This window comes from Neofelis nebulosa, chromosome 14 (assembly GCF_028018385.1).
Source record: "Neofelis nebulosa isolate mNeoNeb1 chromosome 14, mNeoNeb1.pri, whole genome shotgun sequence".
Lineage (NCBI taxonomy): Eukaryota > Metazoa > Chordata > Mammalia > Carnivora > Felidae > Neofelis > Neofelis nebulosa.
The window spans coordinates 53,537,344-53,553,115 of record NC_080795.1 but is presented as its reverse complement, the minus strand read 5'-3'; the positions used below and the strand labels follow the sequence as shown (position 1 = coordinate 53,553,115).

Below are 15,772 nucleotides of genomic sequence, written 5' to 3'. Positions count from 1 at the left end.
AGTAAGTACTTCAGTAGTATGAGGACATGGAGTCAAAGGACCAGGGTATATTTTGTTGACTTTGCTATTTTTTTTCTTTTTAAAAATTTTAGTGGAGGAGTGGGGTAGGGTGGTCAAGGAAAGCTTTCTGAAGTATGTGACCTATGAAGGGAATTCTGAGAAATGGTAACGTATAATGGTAGCAAGTGTAGGGCAAGAAGGGAGAAACACTCCTGGTGGAAGAAATAACATCTGTCTAGCCCCAAGACAAGAGGAGCATACGAGGTTTAGGGGATTCAACAAAAGTCAGCATAGTCAGCTCATAGAGCAAGGGGGTAAATAGTTTTAAGATACAGCTGGAGACTGTATCTTAGCTCATAGAGCTCATAGAGCAAGGGGGTAAATAGTTTTAAGATACAGCTGGAGACACAGACAAGAGCTAAACCATCTTTTTTATAAAGCACTTAATAGTTTAAAAGCACTTTAATGTTTTCTTTTGTTGTTGTTGTTTAAACCTGTGAAGTAGTTAATATTTATTATTCTAAATCTAATTACATCACTTCTCATCAGAATGCCTACAGGGTAAGGTCCAAGTTACCCAGTTAAATCACCTTGTCTGCTGGTAGGTATGACAGTTACACACCTACTTGTTCCTACCATCTAATAAACCTATACTGAACATACCTTCAAAGTAGCACTTTCTAAAAAGTATGAAATATCTGAAAAACAAATTTAAAAAAAGAAAAAAAAAGTATGAAATATTTGAAACATTTTTAAAGTAGCATTAAAAATAACAACCACATGTGGATCCTGAGAAACTTAACAGAAACCCATGGGGGAGGGGAAGGAAAAAAAAAAAAAGAGGTTAGAGTGGAAGAAAGCCAAAGCATAAGAGATTCTTAAAAACTGAGAACAAACTGAGGGTTGATGGGGGGTGGGAGGGAGGGGAGGGTGGGTGATGGGCATTGAGGAGGGCACCTTTTGGAATGAGCACTGGGTGTTGTATGGAAACCAATTTGACAATAAACTTCATATATTGAAAAAAATAAATAAAAATAAATAAATAAATAAAAATAACAGCCACATATCTACCACCTGGCTAGTAAATATCCTGACACAAGCTTTTTAAAACTATGTATTTACAGATTTGTCTTCTCCATTAGACTGTCTTCTCCATTAGAACTCCATTATACTTCTCCATTAGACTCCGTGAAGGTAGGTACTGTGTGTTATTTAATATATCCAAGATTTAGCACTAAGCAGTTAATACTTTTGTTTAATATAAGTAATTCACCAAATACAGGTAGAAATACTGAGGTTCACAGTGCACTAGAGACCACAAAACCAATAATAAATTATTGAATTCAGTTCAAGTATAATGGGATTTTACTTTTTCCCATACAGGTTTGCAATTCTGTAATACTGGATAGATATATTCACCATTAAATGGTCAATATAACTTTCAGTCCACATGTTATTAGGTCATTGTTTAAACATCTGAAGAAGGCATTCACTAAACCAATAAGCTACTGAAGTCTGTTAAATGCTGGGAATATAAATTTCAATCACACAAGTTTCATGCCTTAGAGAAACTCTTAGCTGTCCTCTTAGCCATGCTTCCCACTGAAGTTTTTAAGAGAAAAATCTCTCTTACAGAATTGGTTCAAAGTCTGGCTGCTTCCAAATTTAAAGAACACACTCCACCTTAAAGTAGGATGGGTAAAGAAACCTACCACACTTGAGCGTATGCCCAACATAACCAGTTCTTTACCCCTTCCTAGGAAATAAGAAGTAAGAAGAAAGTTGTGTTATGTGCATAAATGTGTTTTCAGAGAGAATGGGGCTGCGAATAATTAAGAGAAATCAGAGATCCAGTTATGCAGAGAGAACAAAATGTAAAGTAGCACGTAGAAGAATCAGATTTGTTCGTGACTCTTCCATAGACCTTCATAGAGTTGTAACCCTTACACAGCACTGAATACAGGGCCTACAGGCCCTGTATTTCTTGGCTGCAGGGAAGCTTCAGCAAGCAACTACCCCGCTTCCTCTTCGCCGCCCAGCAGCCACTATAAAATGTGTGACAGCCCCAGCCCCAGGTCCCTCCCGCTTTATAATGGAAGCTGCCCTGGGCCACTGTACTGGAACGGAGGTATGTGGGTCACTGAGTCTATCGGAGCACAAGCTGGGGACCGGGGGGGGAGGGGGGGCCGCGAGGGAACACCGTGGATTCTAGGCTGTGACCGGGCCACGGAAGGAGCCGGCCTCAACCTTCTTCTCAACTTGGCCCGTCCAGAGACAGCTCCAGTGCAGAAGACAGACCGGAAAACCCAGGCCTCCACCGGCAGCAGGTACTGCCGAACCGCTTCCCAGGACTTTTGGTCTTTCTGCACCCGCCCTGCTCCCAGTTACCTTCCCAAGTGACATCGTAAAGCTCTGAGACCTTCGCCATCTTCTCAGAACCTGGAGGCAGGGGGTCAGAGGGAGGGGAAACACCGTCACGTGACCTACGACCGGGCGGTAGCGACTTACGACACCATTTCTCATTGGTCGAGAGAGCGGAGGGGGCCGGATCCTCCGCGCACGTGCACGCGGCTCGGTGGAGGGGCAGTTGGAGAAGGGGGCGGAGCGAGCTGGGTGGTGAGCGGCACTCTGGGACTCGGAGGACTGAGCGGCTAACCGCTGGAGGCGGGAGTCGGCGTGGGATGAGGTGACTATTTCACCGGGGAGTTTTAGTAAATGCTGTGAGTTTTTAATGTGCGCCACACCCGGTTTTTCTTTTTCTTGTTTTTACATGGGTGTATTCATTCTTTTCCCACTCCCCGGTCAGTATCTTGTTCTCTTCAGGTACTGCTGCAATGTAATTTGCTGCTCCAATCCTTTATTTGTCCGCAATCTTCCTACTTCCTAAATGGGATTTGCTTTCCATATCCTTTTCAATTTCGACTAAACTGATACACTCCAAAATTTTTTATTAATCTCGTTGAGGGACTAAGCGGAATTCTGCCTTTGCACATAACGTTTGTGTGGCCGAGGACTTCTTAATGTTCACGTGAATGTCTTCGTGCCAACCTGGATCACTGTCTGCCACTCTAGATTTGAAATCTCGTAAGATCAGCCAATTTGTAAGTCCTTATAATTAAATGTATGAAAGAAATACTGAATAAATGTACGAATGAAACCATCAGAGCCCCTGCACGTCGCTCCTCTGTAATCTCAAATGGGGGGGGAGGGGGAAGGAAGCCCTCTTTCCCCACCCCTTCCCACCAAGCTAATTGCTTTCAGAAACTTTTAGACGTAGTTTACTAAAGCTAAGAAGAGCTGTCCGGAGGAGAAGCAATAATAATAATAATAATAATAATAATAATAATAATAAATTCAAACGCATATATTTAGTATTTAAAAATAATGGAACAAAATCGTAAAGAGAGAACATGTAAAGTGAGGAAAGAAGCCTAAAAATCCCTGTAGTTAAGGGTCAGTGAAGAACAGGCAATCAAGATAGAGAAAGGAGAAAAGAGAGTCCTATCCCACAACCAAGGGAGTAAGATTTTAAAAGAAAACACACACACACACACACACACACACACACACACAACTATCAATGGCACCCACCACAGACAAGTTATGTAAGGGCAGAAAAGACTTGAACTTATACAGTTGGAGTAGATTCTGAATGAGCTTCATTTTCTGTAAACAGAACTTTTTAGAAGTTCTTCATTAAAAAAATTAAAAACCCTCCGCTCAGAAATTCGCATATTTAGGGCGCCTGGGTGGCTCAGTCACTTAAGCGTCAGACTCTTGATTTCAGCTCAGATCATGATCTCACCATTGGGTTTGAGCCTACTGTAGGACTCTATGCTGACAGCTCAGAGCCTGGAGCCTGCATAGGATTCTGTCTCGCTCTCTCTGCCCCTCCCCCGCTTGCACTGTGTGTGTGTGTGTGTGTGTGTGTGTGTGTCTTTCTCAAACATAAATAAACACTTAAAAATTTTTATTAAAAAATAAAAGAAATTCACATATTCTAATTCTTCAATAAAACAACTTGGTGTGATGGAAACAAGGACTCAATCACACAGATTTGAGTCCAGGCTCTATTTAGTAGCTGCGTGACTTTCAGCATGTGTATCTCTAAGCACCAGAGATGCTCATTTATAAAAAGGAGTTAATTATATCTATATAAAAAGAAAATATCTACTTTGAGTTGTTATCAAGATTAAAGGATACTGCATGACACTCCCATGGAGGTACCAGTCCTTTGGCTATAAATATAAATATGCTGATGACTCCAAAAATTCTCCCCTGAACCTAGTTTGGCTTTTTTGACATACTCACTTAGATAGCTAATATGCATCTCTAAGTTAGCATATCCCAAACAGAATTCTGGATTTCTGCCACCATGCCCCCCCAAGTTGCCCTTCCCCACTGTAGTTGATGACACTGTCCACCTAAGTTGCACAAACTAAAATTTTAGGAAGTATTGTTGATTCTCCATCCCCTACATGCAGTCTATCAGCAAATTCTGTATTGTACTTCTAAAATTTTCCCAAAGTCTATTTGCATCTCCACTGCTACTACTTCAGTCTAAGCCACAACCATCTCTCACCTGACTGCTTATGGCTCTCAAATGACTCCCCCAGACAATAAACCCATATACTGTAAACACTTTACCACAGTTTACAGGGCTTTACTCTGTCTGGCTCTCTCCTACCATTCTTTCTTCACTAGACCCAAGCCGTTCTCCCTACTCCCTATTCCTCAAACATGCCAGACTCCTATCTGCCTTTAGTCTGGCATTTGCCCATTACCCCTTTTCCAGGAATGTTCATCTCCATATCTTCAAGTGGCTGTCTTCTTTTTGTCATTCATATCTCAGTTGTATTGAAAACGATCTACTTATGAAGAGGCCTTTCTTGACTCTCCAATAATAAGTGGCTCCTAGTTAATGCCTTTTGCATCATTATGACACTTATCGCTTTTTCTGTTTACTTATTTTCTGTATTTTTCATTATTATCTAAGTTCCTTGAGAGTATAGACTTTGTCATCTTAGCCTTGTCAATTGAACATAGGAAAACACCTGGCATATGGTAAATGTTGAATGAGTGAGTTAGATACTCAAAAACATAACAGCTTGTATAAGTGATTGTTAGGATAATATTTCATAGTAGTGAACATATGAATTCTACTCCTTGGTTATGGATGGGAAGTTCTCTCTTTATATTATCTATATTTTCCAAAAAATTATAAACATAGTGAGTTTGGGACCATACCTATCTGTTTAACATCTCCCAGCCACTTAACACAGTATTTGGTATATGTATTTGAGACATACATCTACAATTTACTATTTGTACTAAATTGTTTATGCCCAACATTTTGTTGGATTTCTTGAGGGAGTGGAAGCCCAAGGAGGTATCTTTTAAATATTTACAATGGATATTAACAACTACAACTAATTAAGGGAGTAAATATTCTCTAGTCATTTCAACTAAATGCCCTTGTAACTGGCTGCTACTGTCTCTCAGGCAATAAACCTTATGACATTGTGTTAAAGGAGGTCATTTTCAGAATTTTTTAGCTGGAAATTTGAATGATTTCATTTTAGATTTAAAAGGTATTTATGAATTGTCAAAACTACATTTTTCAAACTTTTTCACCTGCAACCTATATTAAGAAAATACATTTTACATCACACAGTATGTGTATATTATATATAAAACCGAAACAAAATTTACAACCTAGCCCTACAATGTGTCTTGTCCTCTATAGTTTCTATTCAAATTGAGTCAATTTTATTTTGTTTTCTAAAAACACTAGGTGCAACCCACTAATGGGGTAATGCCAGTACTTTGAAAAACAATTGGACATTGTATATGTTTCCTAATCTGAGGCCCTGAAGTGATGATTTGCTCAAGTTCTTGCCACTAGTGGGTAACAAAGATGGCAAATACATATGAAGGAGATCAGCTGTTTAGATCCTAGATAAAAGATGATATATTTATAGGAAAAATATATTTAAGGGAAATTTTTTTTACCAATAGTACTTCCTGAAGCGGGAAAATGACGGTGTTTATGTATCGTAACATTTTAGATATCTAATAAAACTTGCCCTGCTCAGCACACTCAGGAAAAAACTGGTATGTCAGTGACAAAACTTTTTATTCTTCTCTAACATTTTATAATGTAATTGTAAATGTAAATTAAAAAGAAATATCTTCTATAGATAAAACCATAACCCTGAGAATATAAACATCAAGTGTACTTTCTATAAATTTACTTTTATAAAATATTTTCAAAATGTTATCTCTCACTCTCTCACTTCTTTGGAAAAGAAGCTTTGATTCATGTATGTTAAAAATACTTAATTCAGTTTTTTGACTGAACACTCCCCAGCATTGGTGACAAATACCAAGGAAATATCCAAGCAGTCAAATATTGGATTATACCACATTAGATACCATGGGAAATGCTATCTCATTTAATGATCTCAGTTAAACAATGAAAAAAGCACATGAATATGGTTTATGATATGACTTTTTTATTTTGACACTATTGTATGATTTTCATTTTTTTTACAGGCTCATGTTTGAATAGTTAGAATGATAATACATCAGAATGAACTAGATTCAGAAAGGAATAACTTTGAATAAGACTTTATTTTCTTTGACATGGGACAAGCTTTATTTATTAAGCCTGATTGGCCCACAAAGCACTTTGGAGTGCTTCTCTTTTATGATCAAAGTTTACTTAATTCAGTTACTATCTCAGACATTATTAAAGACTAAAGCAACTTCTTAAGAGTAATAAACCTTATGACATTTATAAAATGGACATCATTTAACAGGACAGAGCATAATACCATTTTAATTGATTTTGCAATATCCAACATCATCATCAAATCATTTACTTAGAATCTACTATCTGTTTTGTTCTGTCTTAATCATAGTAAATTAAAATATCCCACATTATGTAGCACAGTTTATAACTTCTATTTACTGACAATTATCCATGAAAGTAAATTTGTATCACTATAACTTTCATATAAATTTACTATAGCCTTTAAATCGTGTTATTGTTTCTAATTAGTGAATCATAACCACAAATCCCTTTGTATTTAAGGGAAAATATTACTTATTTCATCTTCATTCCGTGTCACTAGATTTTGACTGTGATACATTCACATTTGGAAGGAAGTTTTCCTTAGAGTTTTATTTACCAAAAGCCAGATTAACATGGAGTTGTTTTAGGAACCTTCTGAACATTGTTTTTATTACATTTTTTACAGACTTTGTAATTTTATATGCCCTGTCCAAACAAGATAGCCTATACCCCCTTTGCTGGCACAGTTGTAGCATTTAGGCACTTGTAGTTTTTCCATCTTTGCCATTATTTGCAGTATATATGTTTTAAAATGTGCCAGCAGTTCATTTCACATCCCAATTATATTATTTTAGAAAATAAAGGAGAGTCTCTGGGAAACATTTCCAGTGAGATCACTTTGGTCCTTTCATAGTAGAATTCACAAACTGATAATTACCGCTCTGTGCCATAGTTGTAACAGGGAAGAGGAAAGTACATCCAGAAAGAGTACACCCAGAATTTCTCCCACATAAGCAATAAATTAGAGCTGTTTCTTTTTGAGATTTATAACCATACTTAAGAATCCACTTTTTCAAATGATACTTAGTTATTTCCCCAAAGTGCATATTCTGTTCTGATACACACATATATCTGTGCGTATGAAACAGTCCTTGTGCAGAAAGGCATTTTTGTAAATATCCCTTTTGGGTACCAAACATCCAGGAGTCTTTACAAACTATTACAGTGACCTGATGGTCTCTAGAGCCCATCTAGATTTCATTTTCTGCAATAGAACTATAACTAAATTCTTTACTTGAAATGTTCAAAAAAGTATTTATTCACAATGAAGAAACTGCATTATGGGTAAATTCACATAAAAGTATACTGAGTGTTAACTTACATATTTTTGTCTAAGTACATGTTACTCTGTTACAGACACAATTTTTGTTTTTCTACAGTCTCTCTTCTGTGATTTGTTAGCATCATTCTAGCCACAAGTGGCTTAAGTTGTTCATTCAAACCTAAAGCTCTGATGTATCAGCCTTGCCATCAGGGCACAAGTTCATTTCCTCTACTGGTCATCTTTCTCTCTCTATGGTCATGCTGACCATTTTTGGCTAGAATTGACTGAAATGCCAGCAGCAACAGTGGGCACTAAGTGTCCATCTTATCTTACAGATCATAAATTGTATGCTTTTTTGCACATACAGGGCGTACTTGGGCAACTCCAATAATTTATTTGGGAAAAAGTCTGGTTTCTTGGCAGAATTTCACTAAGAAAACTGCCCATCCCCCAAATCCATTCTACCAACCTCATCCATTTCTATCTCATACCTGCAGAAACAGCACAATGTCAAATGCTTTTTTAAACTTATGTAACATAATTTTGAAATTCTACTTAAAATAATTTTTTCTTAGTTGAAGTATATTTAGCATACTGTTGTATTGGTTTCAGGTATACAGTCCAATGACTCAACAATTCTATACATGACTCAGTGCTCATCATGAGAAGTGTACTCTTAATCTCTCTTATCTACTTCACCCATCCCCCTAACTACCTCCTCTCTGGCAGTCACCCATTCATCCTCTGTATTTAAGAGTCTGCTTTTTTGTTTCCTTTTTTCTTTGCTTGTTTATTTTGTCTCTTAGATTGCACATATAAGTGAAATCATATAGTATTTGTCTTTGTCTTATTTCACTTAGCATTATATTCTCTAAGTCCATTTAGTTGCTGCAAATGGCAAGATGTCATTCTTTTTTATGGCTAAGTAATGAAGAATTATTACTTGTGTATTAATTGTGCATTTTCTTTATCCACTCATCCATAGATGGATGTAACTTGGGTTACTTCCATATTTTGGCTATTGTAAATAATACTGCAATGAACATAAGGATGCATATATGTTTTTGAATTGTTTTTGTTTTCTTTGGGTAAATACCCAGTAGTGGAATTAACTGGATCATATGGTAATTGTATTTTTAATATTTGGGGGAAACCACCATACTATTTTCCACAGTGGCTGCACCAACTTACATTCCCACCAGCAGTGCACAGGGGTTCCTTTTCTTCACATCCTTGTCAACACTTGTTATTTCTTGTCTTTTTGAGCTTAATTATTCTGACAGGTGTAAGGTGATATCTCATTGTGGTTCTTTATCTTAGAACTGTGAGGTAGGGAACAATGTAAGTGTGCTTTAAAGCTGCAACTCAGTTCAAATTGCTGCCATCTCACTGGAAATTTTTTTTTTAATTTTTTTTTAACGTTTATTTATTTTTGAGACAGAGAGAGACAGAGCATGAATGGGGGAGGGGCAGAGAGAGAGGGAGACACAGAATCGGAAGCAGGCTCCAGGCTCTGAGCCATCAGCCCAGAGCCCGACGCGGGGCTCGAACTCACAGACCGTGAGATCGTGACCTGAGCTGAAGTCGGACGCTTAACCGACTGAGCCACCCAGGCGCCCCTCACTGGAGATTTTTTGAGCAATAGAATATTTTAACTTCCTTCTGCCATTATACTCCCAATACAGATTCTTTTTCATCTTTTAATAATGGGTTTGAGCATTTCTGTGGGTGGGATGGGAGCTGCAGCTGTCAAAGGCGGGTGTTTTCAATTGATGCAGTTTCTAGCAATAGCAAGAGTATAGAATATTAAACATAACCTCTATCTAATCTTGAGAAAACATCAGACAAACCCAGACTGAGAGCCATTCTACAAGAATAACTCAGTAGTAGTCATTAGAGAGCAACAGTGACATACACAGTTCTTCTAAGCTTTTAGACAAATGCTTAGTCTTAGACATCCATTGACAGATTTTAATATCCTATATGTGGTGGAATTAAGTGTACAGTCTTAAAAGTTGTGAAAGTCCCCAAAGTAGTTTGTATTAATTACAAATTGTACATACCATGTCATAGAAGGTATGCAGTTTCATTACATTCCAAAGTAACAGCCATGGATTATTTGCCAACACATATGTATGTTGCTCTCTAACCCCAGGTTGCCTATTCTAGCTATGTGATTAAGCAATTTGAGCAAGTTATTTTAACTTCATTGAACCCTACTTTCCTCATATGTCAAATGAGCATATTAATACTTGCTGATTATAACAAGGATTACAAGTAATAAACACAGAATTTCTCACACAGAGTTTGGCATGTGGTATAATACTCTACAATTATATACCAATTATTAAGTACTTACTATGTACGAGGCCCTTTACAAGTTGCTTTGTTGATTATTTCATTTAGTTTTTACAACAACCCCACTTTGCAGATAAGGGAATAGTTTGGAAAGGTTAAATAACTCGCCCAAATAAATTATGATATGCCCCTTCCCAGAGTAGGATCTTAGTATAAAGTAGCTTTGTCATATTGGTACTCTCGGAAGGGAAAGCTTGGGTGGGGAAAGTTTTCAGATGATGCATATTTGATGCCCATGAAAGAAAAGAGAGTAGGAAGTTGGATTGGACAGAAAGAGGCTCATGCCATGATTTAGATCTGACAAAGTATTAGACAATTCAATAAAAAAGCTCCTGAGCAAAGATTACCCATTAGAGGAAACCTACACTGGGCAGAAATGACCAGGCCCCAGAACTACCACATGTTCATTTGTTGGCTAGGGGCTGCCTGCTCAGAGGCTGAGATAAATTTTGAAGGCTTTAATAACTAGAGGCTGTCAGCTTCCTTGAACTCCCTTGCAGTTGAATAGCAAGTTCTTTCTTGAAGCGAGATTCTGAGACGGTGCTCCTCCCTAGCTGCCACAGGAACTATTATTAATATTACTCCATTCTGGGTGTAATCTTCCATTTTTTGTTCAGAAGTAAGTCTTTTGAAAAACTAGCTAGACCCAGAAGCTGTTTAACATAGCTAGTAGGCATGGAAATTTCATTTCAACTCCACAGAATGTCTTCTCCCAGCATATGATTACTAGGTCAGCAATAGTTGCTTTGTATTGAAGAAAAAACGTGGTAGATTATATATAGCCCACAGATACATGAAAATTTGCTTGTTTTTTTATGAGACACTAATCAGGAATTACTCATTCTTTTCTTGGTATTGGAATTCATGCCACTGCCATTGATAAATTACCTAGAATTTCATATTTCTTTCTTTTTTCAGTAGGATTCCAAATATATACAAGTAATTTAGAATTTTTAAACATCTTTCCAAGAATAACAGTATAATTGAAAAATGGCAGCAGTTTTAAAATTCTAGAACTCAAGATCTCCATAAAGTACTGGAGAATTCCAAAGATACTGTACTCACAATGCCCCTTGATAATTCATTGAGTAGCTGCCATACTACCATTGATGATTGCTTGTTAATAAACTTAAGTAAGGCCAAATTTTAATACTTTACCACCAAAAAACAAAATTAATTACAGGTCTGAAATATGAATGGTGCATAAATCCAAAGGCCCTCACTGTCAACCTGTACTTCTCCCTTCTGAATGCCAAGGTGGTCCTAGTTAGCATTTGCTGCACTGCACAGATGCCCTTCTAAAAAGGGTATTACACGTGCTTCATATCCTGGCCTGCCAGAATGAATGATATAATGAAATCGGTACCTAATGGGAGAAGGCAGAGTGCTTCCCAGAATCAAATGAATAAGCAAAGTTATTGAAGGACCGTACCTTTTAAAGAAAGAATTAAAGCAACAAAAGAGTAGTGGTGAACAAAAACTTTAGTGGTTATTTTCAGGGAACAGTTACATGGGACTCAGAGATTATGAATCTCAATGCACAAATTCAGGTGTGTAAGAACAAAATTTACATTTTTATAAAACTCAATTTCTATTTGAGTATCTTCTTGGAAGAAGACAAAAATTTAATCTCAGGTTGGAATTTGCCCCTGCATTGCTGCCTTCTCCTTTTTCAAGGCTACTCTGACTTAATGTGAAAGTGATATTTAGAATATGAACAAACCATGGGGCAAGGTCACAGACTGATAGGAGCCTTCAAGATGGTCCCCAATGATTTTCACCTCGTTAGCACCCTATGTATGGCCCCTCCCACACTGAATATGGGTGACCTGTGTTATCAGTATTTCAGAAATGATGAAGTATAACTTTTGAAGCTGTGATAAAAGACATTGTAGCTTCTGGCTTGCTCTCTCTTAGATCACTCATTCTGGGGAAGAAAGCTCCCATGTCATGAAGACAATCATGCAGCTTTACAGAGAGATCCACATAGTGAGGAGCTGAGTTGTCCTGCAACTTGCAAGCCATGTGAGTGACACATCTTAGAACTGGTCCTCTATTCTCAGTCAAGACTTCAGACTCAGCTGACATAGTGAGTGCAAACTGATGATATATATTTAGCCAGAACAGCTCAGCTAAGTTTTTCCCAAATTCCTGACCCACAGAAATTATGTGGGATTACAAATGTTTATTGTTGTTTTAAGCTGCCAGGTTTTGGAATGAAGTGTATACAACAATAGATAACTAATACCAAACAATCACAAGGGGTATAGATACTGGCTTTAGTGCTTATGAAGCATCCTGGAGCCTCCTCTGCTACTTGAGGCATTATCCTTTAGTTTGGGGAGGGTAGGTGATTCTGGGTAAATGTCTATTTATCAGTGAATGCAAAGTACTTTGATAATTTATCAACCAGTACAGCCATACTAGTTCTATACCAGTCATGTTTATGTGGTCTCAAGGCATTGGGAAGCCCACCTAAGTGCAGTTAGCAGTACAGTCCTTGTTTCTCTCCACAAGTGCCTCCAGGTCCTGTGGCTCTCCTAACTACTTTTGGGTAATGTGGGCATTGGAAGTTCCCTCCTTATGCATATTTCCAGTCTTTTATTTTTCTGGGGCCTTTCACCTCCTTGAGATCCTGAAGAGACATAAGGCTTCTCTCCCTAGGAGGCTCCAAACTTGAATTTTATGAGCTCCCCTTGAGACTCCTCTTCCTTACCACTCTGGCCTCCATTCCCCAACCCTATGTGAACAATATTTCAGTCTCAAGGAACATACCCCTTCATCCTCAATGCTTTATTCCCCAGGCATTGTCTTGTGATTTTTCCAGAGGTACCTACATACATCCTCTCTGATGATTTTTGAAAACCAAAACCAGAGAGATGAGGTTCCTGACTTCCCAGTTTTCTCCCTGACACTCCCTGAGACAGTAAATTCAGGGTCTGGAGGAAGGTGAGGCAAGTTTCACTCTCAGAGAGACAGGCAGAAAAAGAGAATGTCATTTCTTACCTTAAAAATGTTATCCCACTGACCTGTGTCTAGAGAAATTGGTATCTGCCCACTAAAAAACTGTTGTATTAGCTGGGGCATGATTATTACATCAAAATTCAGCAGGCCCTCGTTATACCTGTTTGCTCTAATTCCATGATGATAAAGCAACACTTTGGTTTAATTTTCCAAGTACCTAGACAGGTACTTGAAGGAGTTACTTTCCTCACAAAACCTGTGAGGAAATCAAAAAGTATATTGATACTGTACTTCATATTTTGTATCTCTTTCCTACAGAGATCCTTGTCTGACTTCCCCAGACTGGGGTTAGGTGCCCTGCTCATATGCTCCATCCAGTATTCTCTCTCCCTAAAAGCACTTATCCCACTGTATTATAATCTTTATATATCATCATTTGTGTCTAGCACTAGACTCTAAGCTCCATTCAACATCTGTGTGTCATGTTCATGATCTGTCCCCAGAGACTCAATAATTATTTGTAGAAAGGCAGAAGCTCCATTAGATCAATGCTTACTTACTTGGGGCTTTATGACCCAGTAAAATTTCCAGGAAAAAGGTGAAGGAGTCAATATAAATTGCCAACTTTATATTTTGCTAAGGGAGGACATTAAAAACAATAACCACAGTTTAGCATCAAATAATTTTATCTTAAAATTGCTATTTAACACCAAAACAGTTAGATTCACTAAAGAATAGTCCCTGAGAAGGAGTGTTTAACCTCTTTACCAGAGACCAGTTACAACTTCTACCTGAATTGGCACCACATGGCAGACACATTTGAGAACTGCTGAAACGTCTTAAGTCCCTTCCTACTTTCAGATAGATAAGTTACGTAGATTTGAAATGATAATTCACCTGTTTCCAAGGGGGCACCTTCTAGATTTTTTTTAATGAAACACTCCCAAATAGCTAAAACTTGTTTCCTGTCCTTACTATCTGTGTCTTTAAAGAAAAAAAAAAGTCACTGAACATCTTGGCACATGATTCTCAGCTGGGACTTACTAGCCTCTTCAAGAATTTTGGATTCAAAACCCTGAAGGAGTGAACATATTAGAAAGTAAGAGCTACTGTAATTTTGTCTTTAAAACATGTTCAGGGAGGGGTTGCTCCAGTCTGATCTAAGAAGAAAAACAAAATTATAGTTGAAGGATCATCACATGACGCAAAACACTTCTGGCATGTTTATGTTGAATATAGCTCTTGTCTCATAAATTAAGCAAAGTTCATTTTGGTTAAATTGCACACTAAAGCAACATAAATGTATTATTAGTGTTTCATTTTACGAGTCAGAAAAGTTCTTGACAAAACAGTGGATATGTAAAGAGCATTTTCATTGGAACTGGAACAGAAGGTACTGTTATCACTTCAAATAGGTGTGGTATCGACAAATGGCAAAGACAATAAAGAAAACACAGAAGCCATGTTTCTATTTTAAATGTCACTTATTTTGAGAACCCATGGGATAAATTACAGCAGCCTTTGGAAAAGCAGAGACATTAAAATTGGGAGATGGAAAAGATGAAATCAGTGATGATGTAATCTAGGGCCTGGATGACACAGGAGACTCCCTTAAAGATCGTGCCTGCATGCTGTGTCTGTTGTAATGCTTCAGACAAGGACAGATTTCTGAATCTGAATTGTGCCTTCACAAATATCTTTCTCCTTATTCTTATTTTTCTTTGTATTATAACTTTGTTGCTGTCCTGAGGGGAAAAAAGAAAGAGGCCTTAATATTCTGGTTTTAATCCATTTTTTTCTTACCATAGTATACAGAATAGAATGCTGGAAGTAAAGGCATGTTATTTTCTGTTATAAAACAATTTCACAAGTAAATTTCACAGCCTAAGTCCAGCCTCTTAATTAAATAGTAGATAAACAATACCCACATGCAGGAATAAAAAATAGAAACCTTGTGAATTATAGATCTCTCTACATTATAAACTCTCCAGATGAATTATGCTATTTTTACATAGTGTTTTTTTGCCTCATCAGAATTCTTCAACATAAAAGAGTAGTACATTGACTCTGGTATGAAACACACCACATGTAAAATAAAACTTATGAAAAGTAATCTGTTTTAACATATTGATTGTCGCAATTATGATACTACTGAATGTATTAACTTAAGAAACAATTGAGTGGCCAGAAATGGTATTTATCATTATTATTAATCTAGCCTGATTCAGTATGAGTGTAGGGCACAAGAGGTCCCATTTACACTATATATTTTTAGAAATGTAAGATAGTCTTGCAGGTTTTCATTTAGTTCATGAATAGCTAATAACACGTTGAGCCATTAATTTTGAACAAAAGTTTTCCCATTCTAAAAATGCTAGGAAATTAAAAAATGATGTTGATAATATCATTTTTTGAGAAGTGTTAATGATAAGAGTTAAATAGTTTTCCTATCAGGAGCTAAATTTGGTTTATTACTTACAAAAATTGTTATAATTGGCAGCATAATATCACTAAGCAGATACTTTAGTGTCAACACAGACAAGATTATC

The 15,772-nt window shown here is 37.3% G+C and overlaps 1 protein-coding gene and 1 long non-coding RNA gene across 5 annotated transcripts in view; one reads left to right on the top strand and one right to left on the bottom strand.

Annotated features, from left to right (window-relative positions):
• Nucleotides 1–2,515, bottom strand: part of EMC2 (ER membrane protein complex subunit 2) — a 51,235-nt gene extending 48,720 nt beyond the window's left edge. For both annotated transcript variants that reach the window (XM_058698845.1, XM_058698846.1), the window contains exon 1: nt 2,389–2,515. In XM_058698845.1, the coding sequence (XP_058554828.1) occupies nt 2,389–2,428 (40 nt within the window). In that variant the 5' untranslated portion in view covers nt 2,429–2,515. The remainder of the gene's footprint in view (nt 1–2,388) is intronic.
• Nucleotides 2,516–2,562: 47 nt separating this feature from the next.
• LOC131494440 (uncharacterized) overlaps nt 2,563–15,772 on the top strand; it is a 115,644-nt gene continuing 102,434 nt past the window's right edge. The window contains exons 1-2 of one of the 3 annotated variants that reach the window (XR_009253403.1): nt 2,563–2,686; nt 12,177–12,284. This is a non-coding gene — a long non-coding RNA (uncharacterized LOC131494440). The remainder of the gene's footprint in view (nt 2,687–12,176; nt 12,285–15,772) is intronic. The other 2 variants (XR_009253404.1, XR_009253405.1) reach the window with 2 other exon arrangements.